Source organism: Engystomops pustulosus, chromosome 11 (assembly GCF_040894005.1).
Source record: "Engystomops pustulosus chromosome 11, aEngPut4.maternal, whole genome shotgun sequence".
NCBI classification, from domain to species: domain Eukaryota; kingdom Metazoa; phylum Chordata; class Amphibia; order Anura; family Leptodactylidae; genus Engystomops; species Engystomops pustulosus.
Window position 1 is genome coordinate 21,978,833 of NC_092421.1, and position 18,891 is coordinate 21,997,723.

The 18,891-nt window shown below is 42.1% G+C and overlaps 1 protein-coding gene across 2 annotated transcripts in view; it reads left to right on the top strand.

Moving 5' to 3' along the window:
• The window catches only part of TBC1D12 (TBC1 domain family member 12), a 54,300-nt gene that overhangs the window by 19,427 nt on the left and 15,982 nt on the right, over window positions 1-18,891 (top strand). The window contains exons 2-6 of one of the 2 annotated variants that reach the window (XM_072131115.1): window positions 1,646-1,769; window positions 7,065-7,121; window positions 11,603-11,718; window positions 12,523-12,605; window positions 17,792-17,909. In XM_072131115.1, coding sequence (XP_071987216.1) covers window positions 1,646-1,769; window positions 7,065-7,121; window positions 11,603-11,718; window positions 12,523-12,605; window positions 17,792-17,909 — 498 coding nt within the window. The remainder of the gene's footprint in view (window positions 1-1,645; window positions 1,770-7,064; window positions 7,122-11,602; window positions 11,719-12,522; window positions 12,606-17,791; window positions 17,910-18,891) is intronic. The other variant, XM_072131116.1, reaches the window with a different exon arrangement.

The following is an 18,891-nucleotide window of genomic DNA, read 5'->3' on the forward strand; positions in this document are numbered from 1 at the left end:
TGGCCAAGCAATAATTCCACCACATCATTACTTCTGATCATAAAATATCTTTTTAATTTCCTTTCATATTTGGGTTTTCCTCCCTATGTGTTATGCTATAAATCCCATGATGCTTCAACAATGCATCACTGCCTTCTGGGAAATCAGTTTAATTTTCTTGATATGTTATCTAAAAATAAATAAATAAATTTTATACTGTTTGTATACAGATGTAGAATCTCCCAGGAAAGTTGGCACATATAGTGATGGTGTGTATGGCGGTGTAATGTGTATGGGTATCTTTAGGGTTAGTTTACGTTTAATAGCTGTGACTGGTCGGACACAACTGTTGAAGGGGGATGTGCACTTGATCCTTCTCTCCATAATTACGCAGTGAATATTTCTTGTAGCTTTTCTATTTCCAAGTCCGGAAACTATGTCATGGCTTTGTCCCTGGTGCTGTTTTTATCTGGTCAAGCGATAAATGGCTGGAAAGCCTGATATTTTTTTCCCAAACAAGCTCTTAATTTACCAACATTGTAAGCGAACTGCATGTTTGAACAAGATAAGGGTCAGATAATCGCACCAACGTGTGGATGAGTTGTAGGTTTGGCTCCAGGGTTGCATACTCTCTCTGCAGAACTTTGTTTTGACACATGGTTTCACTCAGACTTCATAGAGGAAATAGCTGCGGTAGATCACAAGGATTTGGGAAGAAAACACATACCACTCTCCAGCAAGCAGGAAAAGTCAAATCCTCATTTTGATGACCTACCGTATATACTCGAGTATAAGCCAACCCGAGTATAAGCCGAGACCCCTAATTTCAACACAAAAAACTGGGAAAACCTATTGACTCGAGTATAAGCCGAGGGTGGGAAATGCATTGGTTACAGCCTCCCAGTATATAGTCTGCCAGCCCCTGTAGCATGCAGCCTGCCCAGCCCCTGTAGTAAGAAAAAAAATAACACTGTACTCATCTTTCCAACGTCCCCCATAGGTCCTCTTCTGTCTCAGACTGTCTCAGACAGAAGAGGACCTATGGGTGATGTCAGAAAGGTGAGTTTTGTCTTTATGTTTTTAGTTGACTCGAGTATAAGCCGAGTTAGGGTTTTTGAGCACAAATTTTGTGCTGAAAAACTAGGCTTATACTCGAGTATATAAGGTATTTCTTAGAAGAGCTGCGTCTCAGAACGTGGTAACGAAGTGCTCGTTATTTTGAGTTGTGAAGAGATATCACTTCAAGCACACCAGGATGAAGCACTGTATGCAAATGAGCCTGAGGGGCTCCAGGCTTCATTAACACCTATGGCTTATTTGCATACAGCCCTTCATCCTGGCAGATGCCTTTTAATTGTTACCCCAATAATTAAAGCTACTAGATCTCCTCTAAGATGAAGATTTATGACTTGTCCCATATGAGGCTAAGAAGTGCTAAGGATTCTTCTGGGCCACTAGTAACCAAAAATGTATCCCCTTCAGTAGCTGGTCATGTGTGTATGTAACCTTAGTATTATTGTATGGGATTACTATACAGTGTTCTATAATGTGATGTGTCCTGCACAGCTTTCCAAGATTGGAAAATCGGCTCCTCTTGTTGATGGCTGTTGTGGGTCGATATCTTAAGCAGATTTTTACGATAGGTGTTTCATTTCTCTCCTTCCAGGAACTTCTTTTCTAAGAGATCAAAGGACCTCAAATCGCCAGCAGCGAGCGCTCCCGGGTGGAAGCTGTTTGGTAAAGTCCCTCCTAGAGAGAACTCTCAGAAGGATTGTAAAATCATTCAGCAGGTGAGCTCTCCGCTAAATGTCAGAAATGCAAACGCGGTCCTCGTCTCATCTTTCATGTCTGGAAGCCTCATGAAGGTGGCATCGGTAGTTGAGCTTTATATCTAGGGGCGCAGTGCTTAGGTTTTGCACACTATTTAAATACATAGACATCACATCTAAATTTCTGTATTAACCCCTTAAGGACGCAGCCATTTTGTAGCTTAAGGCTCAGCCCGATTTTTTGGATTCTGACTTGCGTCTCTTTATACGGTTATAACTTTTGAACACTGTTACTTATCAAAGCGATTCTGAGATTGTTTTTTCCCCACATGTTGTACTTCATTTTAGTGGTAAATTTTGGCTGATAAGTTTTGCATTTATTTACAAAAAAAAAGAAAATATGATAAATTTTTGGAAAAATTTGCCATTTTCGAAATTCAAAATCATTGCGTTTTCAGGCAGATCGATTTACCACCTAAATAAGTTGCTGAATAACATTTCCCATTTGTCTACTTTAAATTTTCATAATTTCTGAAATGTCTGGATAATTTATTTTGATGTCACGCGGCTTACAAATAGAATATCGCTTTTCCGGATTTTCAGAATTGACTATTTTGGGGATAAATACAGTTTGGAATGAAATTTTACATATTTAGCATCAAAACCCCCCTATACAACCAACCCATTTTCAAATCTGCACCCCTCAAGCTATCAGAAACAGCTTTTACGAAGATTGTTAACCCCTTGAGATCTTCATAGTAATTGAATCAAAATGGAGGTGAAATTTAGAATGGTCATATTGTTCCCTTATACGTTCATTTAGCCCTAAAATTTACACATTTCCAAAAGATAAAAAGAGAAAACCCACCATACAATTTGTTCTGCAATTTCTCCTGAGTACAAAGACCCCCCACATGTGGCTGTGACTTGTGTTATGGGGGCACAGCGAGGTGCAGAAGGGAAGGAGGGCACAGCAGCTGCCAGGATTTTAGTTTCCTCATTGGCCCCTTTTGAAGGCTATAAAACTTTCGCTTTTTCGTTATTGGGGCCATGTGATGCCATTTTTTTTGCGGGACGAGATGCTTTTTCCAATGTTACCATTTTGGGGTTTGTATCACCTATTGTTGAAAATTTAGGAACGTTTTTTGAGGACAGGAGTAGAAAAGCATCAATTCTGTACTGGATTTTTTGCTTCTTTTTTTTTTGGTGTTCACCGTATAGACTAATAATCATGTTATCTTTATTCTATGGGTTGATACGATTACGGGGATACCAGACATGAATATATTTTCTTACGTTTTACTAAATTTGTCAAACAAAACCCTAATGTGGGGAAAAATCTATCATTTATGTATTGCCGTCTTCCAAGTGGCATAACATTGTTACATTTTTGGCTACGGAGCTGGTTGATGGCTTGTTTTTTGCGGGACATGTTGTACTTTGCACCAGTATCATGTCGCAGTACATATGGTTTTTTGATCACATTTTATAGCATTTTTTGTGGGATTGAAAAGGTAAAAATCATAATTTTTGGAGGGTTTATCACAGTTTTTTTTTTACGGCGTTTATCGTGGGGGTTCAATAATGATTTACTTTTATTCTACGGGTTGTAACGGACGCGGTGATACTATATATGTGGGGTTTGTGTTATGATTTAGACTTTTTTTTGAGTTATATGTCTCTTTATATGTTTTGGGGGTTTGGGGCATTTTTAGTGATTTATGACTTTATTTTTTTATTGAATAACTTTTTTTTTTTACTTTTTCACTTTTATACCATGGGACATGAAGAAGAAATCCTCTGATTGCTTGTTCATGATAATATTCTGCAATACTCATGTATTGCATAGTATTATCAGTGTCAGCTTATACACTTGCATAGGCTGGCACTGTGCCAGTAAGATGACGTCACAGACGCCATCTTACTGGCAATTCTTGCAGGTAACTCTGGGGTCCAGATCGGACCCCAGAGTTACTATAGCAACGATCGGCGCACCCCGAAAACGGTTCGGGGGGGCCGATCGTGGGGGAAAGATCCCCCAGATACATGTTAGATGCCGCGGTCGCGCTGACCGCGGCATTTAACGGGTTAAGCACCCGCGATCGGAGACAACTCCGATCGCGGGTGTTACACTGGGGTGCCGGCTATCAGTCACAGCCGGCACCCCGTCTTTCCCGATGCCGGTTCGGCTCAGATCTTGAGCTGAACCGGCATCAGCTCAGCGTCCGATATATCGGACGCTGAGCGTTAAGAGGTTAAACAAGTGGATTTTTTTTTAAATTTTAATAATTAGTGACCGATCTGTCACTAGCAGCTTGTTTATGGAGTGGTTTCTGTATTGCTTCTATTTAGCAGTCGCTGGTACAGCCCCTGCCTCACATTATGTGGCTGGATAAACAAAGACGTAGCTGCCATTCTCGCCCATCAACTGCAAGGTCAGCTTTGACCATAATAAACTGCAGGCAGTACTAGGTATAGGCCCTGTAGACATGTGTATGTAGTTAGTTGCAGTAGGACTGTGAAAAGAGAAGTTTTTAGTCCAGGCCTGCAAGTTCCCTGGGGCAAGTCCTTTAGCGTGAAAATCTTTCTACTGTTCAGTATGAACATTTTTTTTTTTTAAACAAAATCTATTAAAACCTAAACCTTACATAAATTGACGATACCGACCAAAGGAATTAAGTGTAGTTGTCATTTGGACTGAACTGTGAAAACTAAAAAGAAATGGCGTCCACAAGAAAATGGCTCAATTTAGTTTTTCCTGAAATTTCATTGCTGCCCTCATACAGCTCATATACCCCTTGTGTTCACATGATATTCTCGGGAGCCAGGACAGAGGGATCACTTGTAGACACTGTTATAGGCTCTAGCGACTATTCGTCTCATTACTACACTCCCCCCTATAGCCACAGCTTCCCTTGGCGTTCAGCTGTCTGTAGGGAGTGCCAGGCTCCAACCCAAGAACTGAATCTCCACTGAACTCCGGTCCTGTTTACATGTGAATCACTAAAGATGGGGAGCAGCACTCATTCAGAGGATGGGCGTAATGTCTGACTTCCTGTCTCCATACAATATCTCCCCCCCCCCCCCCCTACCCCCGCTGCTAGTTTTGGAGGTGATTCCGGGTTTAGAGGGATCTTCCCACAGGGTTTGGTAAGGAAATGATTTGGAAATGAGACATTTGGAATGTATCTGAATAGAGGGAGAGGCATCTCAGGAATCCCAGGGATGGTCCCTATAAAGGTCTTCAAAGGGACAGATGCTTATTGCTTTCTTATGCCATGCTTCTACATAAGTGGCCTGGGTCTCTTTTTCTTTTTATTACCAGCTGTCCGAAAGGATCCCAAATTTCCTTTTGCCTCCTCCTCCTCCTCCTCCTCCTCCTCCTCCTCCTCCTCCTCCTCCCATGCCTCAAGTACATAAATGGAGCAGTAGATGAGCCTGAAAGGAAATTTCCAGGCAATGCATTTTAATGGCATATCCACCCCAGATCAGTGGGGGGTGACACCAGGCACCTCAGACCTTCAGCAGCACCCCCAGACTCGGCTACCTGTTTTCGGTTGTATTCACTGAGAAGTAGGAGCTGCCAGCAACGCCCCAAACAACTAATGATTTTACAGTTAAATTTTCTTTGCTTCTTGTAGCCATACGACTGCATGACTAGGCATCCATGTACAGGCTTCCATGGGTTTGTTTCTGTAGGTAAGGTCTTAAGTTGAATTAGTAGTTGTAAGGCAGAAGAGGTACATTATGTAAGCGTAACTCCAGCCAAATTTATTTTTTTGGTCTCTGTGACAATCAGATTTAAAGGTAACCTGTTGGGCGATTTGGGACACTAAACCACCCACTAGTCCCTATGGACTGGTGGTTTATTGTTCCAAATCGCCCTGTAGGGTTGTTGTTTTTTTTTTACCTAAACCTTGTTCCTTTGGCGCCTGTGCAATTCGGCAAGTGAACCCGTGTAGTACACCCCTCCTTTACTGCACAAGCGCTTTAGGTGCGGCACATGTGCAATGAAGCCTGGCATTATCCTGGCTTAACTTCCTGCAACGTGAGAGGAGGCGCCAGTGTGGGATCTGAAGATGTGAGTTTGATGTGCTTAGAAATATATACATTTTTTTTTTTTTTTTTTTAATTGAGGACCCACAAAGCTTACATACAGGTCAGTTTGGGACACTAGTAGCTTTAGAGTCCCAAATTGATTCGAAGGATCCTCAATGTAACAAGAATTAACAATAAAGAATCATTGCAGACACCTTACAGCTGACAATTGAAGCCTGGGAATAACGTTCAGTAAATTACCTGCATCCAGAGTAGTCCATTTGTAACTGGGGGTCATTTGCAAGTTGGGGACTAACTGCAAATATACAAATGAACCCAGCCAAACATTATGGATCAGGAAATTATAATGGAAAACTCTGGGGCTATTTGTTCTTAAAGGAAATCTACCACCAGAGTGAAGGACTGTATGTAAATGAGCCTGAGGGGCTCTATGCTCCATTAACGCTTATGGAGCCTGGAGCCCCTCAAAGGAAATCTACCACCAGGATGAAGGACTGTATGCAAATGAATCTGAGGGGCTCCATGCTCCATAAGCGTTAATGGAGCATAGAGCCCCTCAGGCTCATTTACATACAGTCCTTCATCCTGGTGGTAGATGTCCTTTAAGTCATTTCTCACCATTGTTGCACAGATGGTTGCCTAATGTCTAACATGGTTTACCTGTGGTCCACGCTCAGGCAGTCAGTTGAAGCACAATACATAAAATCCATCCATGGCACAGTTGCAAGTTTTATGGTGGATTTAGCAGTAGGGCTTCTTTCTCTGCTCCGCCCTAAGGGATTAGATCTGTCACTATCCTGTGGTTACGGGATAAGGATGCTCCTTTAGCTGACTTGTACAGATACCGGCAGTCCCCGGGTTACATACAAGACAGGGTCTGTAGGTTTGTTCTTAAGTTGAATTTGTATGTAAGTCGGAACTGTATATTTTATCATTGTAATCCCAGCCCGAACTTTTTTGGTCTCTGTGACAATTGGTTTTTAAAAATGTTGGATTGTCATAAGAATCGATATTAACAATAAATCTTCATTACAGACGCCTGTGATAACTGTTATAGCTGATCATTGTAGCCTAGGACTAAAGTACAATAAATTACAGGGGAATCATTCTGAATTGTAGACATTCTATATTGCTCTATGGCACTGTCCCATGTGTAGACTTATTACGTACACATTTGTTATCCTCCTGTGTGTATTTTTTTTTCCTTTTTCTATGTCTGGTTTGTCACTAAGGATAAAATTCTGTTTTTCTTATTAGGATGACAGTTCTGGCAGTCTCTCGTCAGTCTCCACGCCAAATCTATTAAACACGGGGGTATGGAATTTAATCTCTTCATTTCTTAGTCATAGTTTGCTCCGTGCATGAGCTGTCTGGTTGTGCATGGATTGTTCTGTTCAGCATGTCTATCACGCTTCTAGTTCATCACAGCCATCCTGATATACATGTCTTCTACCTCTCCACCACAGACCTCACTGCTGAAGCACGTCCTATGTCTGAGAATGCACATTGCTAGTAGTTGTAGTGGACATTTTTGTGTTTCTTATGTCTTGCTCTTCATATACTGCTCAACCTTACAGAAGCAATTACATTTCTTTTTTTACAGATCATACTCTATATAGACTTTTTGGGTTTTAATGATTTTTTTTAAAAACATTTTTAGTAACCTATAAAAGGAAAGCTCATTAGTGTTTAGGGCCTCAGTGTAAATACTTAGTCTATAGTCCCCAAAACTGAGGCATAACCAAAATGTTGTTGTGGATCGCGGATATATATTTGGGAGAGACAAAAGCTGATCCTCCCCCCTTCTCTTGCATAAGACTTCTATACTGCAGCTGTGCGCTCGGATGAGGATGATGAGGGATGATCAAGTTGCGCCTGTGCTGTGGGGAGGTGGGCATCTGAAAAGAGGGAGACTATAAAGGGGGCATAATGAAGGGGGGATTATTAGGTAGGGCAGCAGGAAAAGGGGCACCATAATGGGTGCTGCTGCATGGATGGCTGCGCCATAATGGGTATTGCTGGAGAAATGGGGGCTCCATGAGGGGGACACCTTAATGGTGCTGTAGCAGGAAAGGGGGGGTTGTAGAGGGTGTCGCTGCAGGAAAAGAGGGCATTATTAGGGTGGCTATGGCAGGAAATTATACTATGTGGGAGTCACAAAGCAGGCACATTTCTAACCCCACAGGGTTGAGGATGGGTAAGGGTAGGTCACCTGGAACCTGTTATTTCCCCCCCCCCCAAAAAAAAATATATACCCATAAATTAACCATTTTACCATTCCTTTGTGAGAACTGCTGATGGGCCAGGCCATTTGATGTAAAACATTGCAGTAACGGCACATTTACTCGGTGAAGTCCATTAATCGGCTGTAGTCATGACAGAATGATTAATGGCTGTGTACAGATGTGTTAGAGCTATGTAAAGTACCATATCAGCAAGCACAGCAGAGACCGTATGCTCCGCAGTTTTAATATCTGGAATTCGGAAAACCAGGTTTAGGTTTAGGATTGAGTGGTGAGATGGAGACGTCTTGCCCTCCCTGCGTATGAACCTATGTGGTCTGGTACCTGACTGACCAAGGCACGGCCAGGAATAGGACAGATAAATATCCTGTCCTCGTACATCACAGGAGACTTCCCGGTTATTTTCTAATTCAATCGGAATAGTTTCCTCTACAAGTGGAAGCTACAGCTGGAGCCTGGAGAGCTCTGAGCAGGAATCCTATTGTGATGGATCAGGGATGACCTCATCCCTGCCTGAATCTATCATGGGGTGGGACCACTTGACCTTGTGAACCCTTGGCTGCCGCCCTGATGGCATCATCCTAATAAAATGGGGACATCATATTTATGTTGCCAGGAGCACGGAGAGGAATGGGACTGATTTATACAAGATTAAACAAACCGCTCTCAAGGACACTGCAGAATAAAGTAGTTTGCTTGTCTGCATTTTAATGTGACATCCACAAGAACCCCTCGTATGTTCCCAGCTCTGTGATCTCCGTTCACTTCAATAAGGTTTCATTTCGGGTCCTTCGCTGAACGGATTGCTTTTTTTTTTCTATTTAAAACCAGATTGTAAAATATATACTTTTTTCCCCCTATTTTCTGTATATGCAAATGGGGGGGCTGCCATTTACCTTGCTGTTCAGTGATATTCCTTGCAGCATCCTCCTAGCCGGAGCCAGTGCATTGTGGCCTATAAGAGAGGCTACTGATCGGAGGGATTGACTGTTGTCACAACTACTATGGATTTAGAATAGATTGTTATTTAGTAACATAGAGCCCGAAAACTTATTTAGTAAGGAACAGGGGCTGCCTTTCCCTTCTTTGTGCTTGTCTAGTGCAGCACCTCCCATCATGGCTGGTCTTTGCTCATATACGTAAGTTCCGGTGATGCGTTGTGCACCCTCTTTTAGCTTTAAAGGGGTTATTCCCATCTGGGCATTCAAATTTAATTGAATTCATTTGCCATATGTAAACATTTCTTCAATTGGATGTTATTTAAGAAAAATGTTCCTGTGTGAAGATAATTTCTCATAAATATAGCCTTGTTGACCCCTAGAAACGAGATGGCTTCCTGGGATACGACCACCTCACATTTTGGCAGCGGTGGCCAGACATGCGCTATTGAGTCCTGCCTGACCTCCTGGATTCACCGATCATTACCACAGGACGGCTGTACGACATGTAGTAACTCCCGGACATTTCATATACAGAGACTTTTTTTGTTTCTTTGTGTAAACCCTCCAGTAGAGGTGGTCGTATCCAAGGACAGAGTCTTGTTTCTAAGGGACCATATCACTACATTTATGAAATATTATCTTCACACAGGAACATTTTTTTTAATGACCTCTAATTGTAGAAATGTTTATATATGGCAGATTAATGAATCTGGATGTGAATGCCCTGACGAGAATACCCCTTTAATATTGTAGATGGCAGCTCCCAAGTATCTTCACACAAAATATCAGCATTGTGTAGGTCCCTGTATAAGATTTCCAGACTAATATTTCCCAGCAAAGAGTTTTATGTTGAATTCAGTTTTTATCTTGATGCAAATGAGCTTTTGCGTCAGGGATGTGATGGGGTACACAGATTGCCCATTTTCTACTTTGGATGTCATAGTGTAAGGAGCCGACTTGGGAAGAAGAAGCTTGGTGCAGCACAATCCCAGAGCACCCAGGAGCTCATCTGCATAAAGATATAAAAAAAAAAAGTTTCGGTTTCTAAAACGACCTAAAACGGAATCGCACAAGGTAGACATGTCCTAAACGTTGGGTAAATGTCATCAAGTTTGAGGTAACAGTTCCTGTTCTTACCAAGTTGGGTCACTATTACAGGCTTAGGCCCCTTTTACCCAACCAGATGCTACGCCCCGGAAGCTATGTTTTGTACGGCAAAAGATGGAGCAGCTTCCCCCAGGCAAGGACATGGTGCTCCGTACCCTGCTGTGCACAATGTACTATGGTGGTTGTATGCTAGCTGCCTTTCATATATACAATTATACATCCACAATGCACTATATAGAAGACAATGGCACAAGAAGAAGCACAAAGTAAAAGTCCACAAATAGGACTTTCGTATAGCTCCCTGTTATGGTTGTCTGAGGGCGGCCTTTGCCTATGTGCACAAATTTTGGGTCGTGTATGAGCCGTGGGTTGAATGGACACAGACACGACCGTGGTTTTTTACTGTCATTGGAGTGCGAGCGGCCGTCTACCCCAATGACACACAACTTATTCTTTCCCTGATGGTAAAAGTGCAGGGGTCCTGGGCCACATACCCCAAGAGGGGGCTCATTGCTAGCTCTGTCCATTGATTCGTGTATATGTTTGTGTCGTGCGTTGTATATTTCTGCTACTTCTGGACATTGTTGGATAAATACTTCCGCACTTTTGGCAGAATTCCCAGAATGTTTCTATAGAAACCTTGCTTGGCGTCTGTGTGTGGATGGGATGTCTTACAGTCCTAGATGTGATGTGTTCCACGTATCGTGTAGTACAATCTACTCTCGGGGCTGTGCCGTACATAAAGCAATCTCTACCAGGGAGAAGAGACCCCCCAGGCAGGGTCTTACTTTATTATTCTGACACATTTCATGAGCTTATCCCAATATTCTCACAGATACACAGCTGCATTTTTCTATAAGGTTCCTTATATTGTGTTTTAGCTGCTGTTAGATTATAGTGCGCCTTTATGCGTATACGACAACGCCTGTAAACACCGTAGGAAGCCATTGTTGTCATTTTCAGCTTTCCTTTACATTGTAATTAAACTGGCAATTCACACAAACCGCGCAGGCAGGAAAGACGGGAACATTTTGTATTTTTCAGAGAATAAATTTGAGCAGATTAAAATCTCTCTGATGCCAGTCGGTGGAAATTGTCCTCGTGTTTTGGAAAGCTCTTGCTCTCTTTTCAATTAAACAAGTGTGAAATTGAGTTCTTGAAATGTGATGTCATCGGAGATGTTCTTTACCCGCCTTCAAAGCTGCAGGAACTCAGAAAAAGGGACTACTTGTGATGCTGGTTTATGCGGATGTATTGTATGTATAATTGTTCTATAGCGCCATCATATTCCCCAGCGCTGTACAGATAATTGGGGACATATACAGACCTTACACAATAATAACCTAGTCCGCTAGAGCAATAGGAGCGAGGACCTTGCTCACAAGAGCTTACAATCTATGCATGTCCACCATTGGCGTCACACACAGCTCCATTTTTGCATCTCCCTCCCTCCTTCCAGCTCCCGTATTTTTTACTTTTGTGTATCCGTGTCATTTCTATTTAGGAATATGAAGCGCGTAGTGGGAGGACCTGCAAAGTCCCATCACAATCCACAAGACGTAAGAAATATGAGATTGAACCACTCTCTACCACAGCTCTCATCCTAGAAGATCGACCTGCGTGAGTGCACTTTATCGTTTTGGGTTTTTTAGCTATAATAGTTCTAATAACTTTCTTGACCAGTATCAGGATTCGGATGGATCTTCTCTATCTTGACAGATGAGACTTACATCAGGATTTTAAAGTTTGACGGAAAGAAAATATCTGCAGTTAAAACCTATTCTTGCTTCCAGAAATGTTGGAAACTGTTAAAGGGAACGGTCACCACATTTTTCACAAATGCAGCTAGTGACTGGTTTCCATAGAGACCTATTACCTGACACCCTTCTTTTAGCTAAAAATTGTTTCTCTTACCACCCCATAAATTAAAATTTATTTTACCTGGTATATAGGTAAACCCTGAATAAGTCGGAGGGGGTTCGTCCTCGCTTCTACTCCTTTCCGTGCCCTAATCCTCCTTAAGCACATCATGTCCTGTCACTAGGGTGATCTCATCTAAGGTCTTTTACGTACTAACATCTGCAAAAATCTACCCCATTTATGTATCTGATCACATGAAATCACAGCATGCTTCCATACATACATGGGGTAGATTTAGCAAATGTTAGTACATAAAGGACCTTAGATTATATCACCCTAACATGAATTGCTGAAGGAGGCTTAGGCCATGGGGAGGCGTAGAAGTGGGGGCGGGAGTAAACCCCACTCTCTCGCACAGGATTAGGCTCTGTGCCAGGTAAGATAACATAGTTAATTTTATGGGGATGTGCGGGAAACCATTTTTAGCTGAAGGGTGGAATTTAGTTAAATCTTACTTGGTTAAAGACTACAAGCTTTATTTTTTTTGTTCAATTACCCTTTTAGAAATCTTCCCGCAAAGTCCGTCCATGAAACCTTGCGCCACCGACAAGAGTATGATGAGATGGTTGCGGAAGCAAAGAAACGAGGTGGGAATTTCTTTCTGATTCATATAATGACTTTGGGTGGACCAAAAACGCCACATGTGGCATCACCCTTTGTCTTACTACATCTTCTCATGTTGAAACATTTTTCACCTGTGGGGAATCGCATACTGAAACCCCTCCCCATTGATCTGAGCGCTGTGCTACAATGGTACTCCTGAAAGAAGCAGCAGAGGTGTGTACAAGCTCCTATGAGTCCATATATCAGTATATTGCTTTATTTGACCTCCCTGTAAAGCTTATGTGGGACAGTAGTCGTTTCTGAGTTTCTGCCCGGCATTTGGGTGGTCCGTGGGGGTCTCGGCAATGAATTCTGCCCTTCTCACTTGTCATTATGGTATGGTAAAATCTTCATGAAGTGATAGCTACATTTCGGACAGTCCATTATAATGTAAATAATCGCACAACAAATCATATAGAGGCAGAGAAGGATAAAGACCATCAGGAAACATGCTTAGAGAGACGGTAGGTAACAAAATGACATTTAATACACACGTTTTACATCTGGCGCTACTTAACCGCCTATACCTACCTACCTACCTACCTACCTATTCAGTTTTATGCAATGTTGTATGAGACGGATAAAATTGCTCTGCCGCTATTCACTATACACTCTCGCTTCATGGCTTGTTCTTCATTCTTCAATATGCCGTCCTATAAATAATTTTATGGTCATTATTATGGATCAGACTGCCTTATACCATTAACTCCCGTGCACCCGGTTATCTCGAGCTGGATCGATGGGGAAACATGCCTAACAAGCCTGACGGGGTCACCGGGTCACGGGCTGTAATAAATGCTGTGTGTTCTGTAAGAAGCAAAGTATTTAATTAAATGAAAGCTCCAGACCCTCTACCAAGACCCATCGGAGATGCATTACAGGGAAACTAATGTACCAGGCTTTCCAAGACCAAAGGCCGGCGACGAAATAAGCGCTTTATCCCTTTACTGCACACTGGGTAATTGCTCTCATTTCACGGTGTGGTTGTTTCAGCTCATTTATCCAGAGTGCTGGTTGTGGATGGATTGTCCTTTATACTAGGACTTTTATTTGCAGTACAGAACGTTGAGAAGTTTTCATGCTATAGGTTTGGGCTTTGAGATGGCTGGATGGTTTGCTATAGATTTCCTTGTATATTGGGATCATATCTTGGGTCCGCTGTGGTGGCTTTCATGGCTTGCAGGAGGCCGTCCACATGAACATGGAGGCACCCAGCACATAAACACTGTATAAAGAAAAAAGGGGGTCAATCCTCTACCTTTCCTGTTCTGGAACTTCCCTAGTTCCCCCGCTGGCAGGGCTATACCTAGTTTGAGGAACATCCTCAGGAAAAGGATTTTTTTTTTTTTTTTTAATTAACTCTTTAATGCTTCGTGCACACTATTTTCTCAGGTGCTTTGTTTGTTTTGCAGCCGGCTCCATAAATATTGCTTTAGGCTATGGTGGAGGGTTCCTCCTGAGGGCGCGTTCACACGTTGCGCTTTCGTTGCGTTCATAACGCGACGCTAGCGCACAGTGGGCGGGGCTCGGGCCGATCGCATATGCGTTTCCCGGGAAACGCATGCGATTGATAACCCGATCGCATGCGTTTCTCTGGAAACGCATATGCGATCGCCCCAAACTCCGCCCCCTGTGCGCTAGCGTCGCGTTATGAACGCGACGAAAGCGCAAAGTGTGAACGCGCCCTGAAGCTTGTGTCCGGACCTAGAGTGCCCCTGAGGAAAGCTCAGAGCAGGTTCTATTTTGGACGTCTGCCTATGGGTCTGTGAAAAATGCGGATGACCGTGTGTCCTCTGTGTGCCGTCCATATGTGCGGATCAGTTGCTAGGTTGGGACAAGCTACTGACAACTTTCCAGCCTCCCGTTTAGTTTTTTTTTTAACCACGGATGGCGTACAGGTGACATTCGGTCATAGAAGATACACAATCGTGTGGATGAGACCTAAAGGAGAGGCCCAGGGAGACCCAGTATATTTTGGTGAAGGAGCAAGGTTTATAGTATATTCTGTAGGGGTAGAGTAATGGAGTCTATGGTATATGGAGGTGAAAGGTAGTTGAGTTCCTCCTCCATTGAGACACCTCAGTGGGGAGATTTGATAAAGCGGCGGTGAATAGACCAGTAGTCCACACATGGAGTTAAGACTGCGTTTTGAAATCCAATACAACATCTGAGGAGAGGAGATTTGCCTAATAAACATTGCTGTTAACATTTGGGTTTACAAAACACAATGTTAACACACTGTTAACACACCATATTAACATCACATCCGTATCACATTTTGTAAATGCAAATGTTAACGCAGTGTAAATTCCACATGTGAATGCAGTCAGTCCTTTTCTTTGCCAGATAAATCCATGCTGGAGGATTTATCTGGAGTATTTTAGACCATCTATTAGTTGGTTTTAGTTATGTGTTATATCCATTTATTGCTTGTTTTTTGTTTTGTTTTTTTAAGTTACTGAACATTTAAAGTGAGAAAATTCTCAAACTTTTAGGAAAATACACTAAATCTCTAACAAAGCGTGTGTAGCGTTGGCAGCAGGGAACAGATATCGGTCTCTTACTTTCATAGAACATCACCATATTTTACCCCGTTAAAATACCAGCCCCCTCAGGTAGGGTATGAAATGTCACTTTTATGATTCTTTCTTGTGAAATTTCACCCATTTTCCCTATAATGAAAAAAAAAAAAAAAAAAATCTGAGTCATGTGAAAATGAGCAGAGAGGTCATATTTTCCATGAGATGAACCGCTTTTGGAGGCAGGGGCCCCCTTGTCTCCAGTTCTATAGTACCTGGAAATGTGCTTTTGGTGTTCTATTAAAGATAAGAATCTAATCTTTCAGATCATATTCTGTGAGCTACAGGACTGGAGATGGAGGCAGCTTAAAGGAAACCTACTATTTAGAAACACCAATCATTAGGCAAACATACCTTTAGACATACCTTTGCAGCCGAAACGCCACCGTTCCTGGACAATACCAAGAGCTGCATCGGCATCTGCATAACAACACCTGTCTAAAGGTATGTGTGCCTAATGATGGGTGTTTCTAAATGGTAGGTTTCCTTTAAGTAATAAGCAGGAATTGGATCTACATCTAGAACTTCACATTATGTCTCTATCTACCTGCATTTCTGGTTCTGATTGCCTGATGCAATCTGAAAGATGAGATTTGAGGGGCTGACCTACTCCCAAAAAAGAAATCCTATATCTTTGACATTGGGAAGCAAAATAATTGTAGGTAAATTTGATACGAGCTACTTTAATGTTCCCTTACATGGGATGAACTTTGAAAATGCAAAGTTTTGATCGCCTAGAGATGCTTTCCACGCCGTGTGCGTGTCACCAGTGTAAAAGGAGACATTAAAAAGAAATACAGCGGGACTTCAGAGCCGCCATCAGTAACGCGTTATTGGGTAGAGACTGTTTACAGCACACAGACAAGGATTCAATTGGTAGTAATATAAATCCTTTAGACCCCCTGCGGCTCTCCTTAGCGTTGCTCTGCTGGGAGCCATGTCTTGCTCTGCGCAGTTCATCATCCTTACCCAGCGGTAGTGCACCGCGCCAGCACACAGTTCATAAAAACGTAATGATGGGGAGCAGCGAAAAGAGGGGAATAAATCATGATCGGTGAATATTCACTAACCTTTCCATTTTCTGAATCTCTCTGAGGGACAACTACTTAACAGAGAAATGTATTTTGATTAAAAGCCTCTTTCTGCGGCGCGGCGGACGTGGTCTGCCCACACACACGGAATATAAGCCTCTCTCCATAGAGCTGTCACCCGGCCGCCTGCAGATGCCAAATAGTGTCATTTACTCAGGACTCTGGATCTGCTTTATGTACGTGCAGAAATTTAGAGCTGGATGAGTCAATGTTGGGAATTTAATTCGGCTAAAAGTGCAGATAAGTTTGATCATGGTCGCTAGGAATTTTTCCGAATGGTTTAGATGCTGAATTTGCTGGGCTTTTTTGGTATATAAATAGTCGCAAAAAAATTGCATAGAGGCGTTTTTTTACTTTTTCATTGCTCAAAAGTCGCACAGGAATATTCCCATCACTTTTATTATACTGGCATACACAAAGAATTTGTGCAACGCCGTGCAAAGCCACATTTATGACTTGCACATAGTCTCTCCAGCTCCCTGCTCGTGGATCTGCTGCGATTTATGATGCCAAAAATCTACTTCTACTGTCTACTACAGCCAGGGAGACGTGGATATGTAACCTGTAGAAACCGAGGCCAATGATTGGCTGCAGTGGTCACATGAACAATGTATAGGAGTTCATCTCTGTCACCTTTAGGGAGTAGGATAGGACAGTAATTGTTATTTTATGATTTTATGCCATCTTTGTAAAATCCTGGACAACCCTATGGGATGAGATGTATCTTTACTTACAACTTTATTAGACCAATGACCATGGGCCTTGGCAGTATGCAGAGCCGTGTGTATGCATGCAAACCAAGTGATAAATGTATGCCTTTAGCTTTGTTGCCTTTTCAAGAAACTCCCAATTTTGAGCATAAAATCGGTGATCGCTCTGTTTTTCACACTTTAATTCCTACCAAAACTTTCAATAATATTTTGTATATGAATAATGTCTATGACAGTAAAGTTTTTCAGCACAAAATTTGTGCTCAAAAACCCTAACTCTGCTTATTATACTCGAGTCAAGAAAAAAAAAAAATAAAGTCAAAACTCCCCTTTCCGACGTCACCCCTCGGTCCTACGCTAAGGAGCATGATAAAGTGTGTCTTGCAGACAGTCCCTGGATAGTCTAATCTCCTCCTTGAGAGAGCTGAATCTTTAGAAGGAGATATTCTCTAGGTCTAGAAAGAGTTAATCTTTAGCCTCCTTATCTGCCTAAAGTGGAGGGACCTCAGAAGGCTTTTTTTAGATACTCTGCTCACTTCTGGAAAAAGAATCAGGCAAAAAAGGCACAGAGAAGCTAATTAACTTAATGAAGTATATTACAATTATTATCCGCTGCTCTATAAATTTACATAATTAAAAAAAAAAACCTTCAAAAGTTACGCTTTATGTGATACTTACACCAAGCGGTTATAAGTTGTGAGGACGTATATATCGATGCTGATGGTAGTTCCTGTAGCATCTGCTTTCATCTTGTGGGACTGGTAACATAACCTCACTGTTCTCTCTGCAGAGGTTAAAGAGGCACAAAGAAGAAAGAAGCTTATGAAGGAAAGATTCAAGCAAGAGGAAAATATTGCAAGTGCCATGGTCATCTGGAACTCTGAAATCTTGCCAAACTGGGACGCAATGTAAGTTTTTCCAGTTTCTTCACAGTGCGCAGAGCGGCTGACCTGTGGTTGTTAGTGTCTTGGCAGCCTGTGAAAACGTCCCCTTAGATGGACACCTCACATTCTCTGACAGACTATTTGTCTCCATGGTTTATCAGTGCTGGATGCTTTTAGGAGAGGCTTACATGGTGGTTTCCTCTTTTCGGTTGGAACCTAATGAAAGACTAACCTGTTGTACCAGAAAACTCGCTTTCCAAAAATTGAGACCAGCAGCGAGTGAAGTTATGACTGCTAAAAATCAGCAGATTGGATTCTGTACCGTAAAAGCCACTGTAGCCAATAAGACTTGAAGTGAGCCTTTTTTACGTCTGTAAGGAGAGAAGACGTAGGAAACTTTGACAACTCCCCTTATCTGGCTGCAGAGCAGAGTTACAGTGTCCGAGATAAGTGCAGGAAGAAAGGAGGAGAAAAATAATTGGGAAAACCGCTATTTTTCGTTATTAAGCTTGATAAAAAATATTAATGGCACCAATATGCCATAATTGAAATGATCACTATTCATTTATCAAATAAGTGTGTTTTTTTTTTTTTTTGGGGGGGGGGGGGGTTATTTTAACATTATCTGATCTCTACACCAAGATACTGGCTCTATTGTTCTATGTAGTGTTTTTTTTTTATTTATTTTTTTTTTAACTATTTGGCAAATGCTTCAGTAGTAAAAATGCTAATTCATTAAAATGTGTATTAAAAACTAACAACATTAGTCTGGCACTGGAGTGCCCTCAGTTTTTCCTCACGCAAGAGTCGTACCATAGAAGTGCACCCGCCACTTTTCTCTGCTGGGATCAGATCAAAGGACCATGCGTTGCACAATAGACTGTCAGTGAGTCCTGACTGAGTGTTGCCTGATGTAGACAAGGACATCACCTGTACTAGAAAAACCCAAGGGAAAGGGGTCTCCTTAAAGCAGATGACCAGTGTTCATGTTATATAGTACAACTGT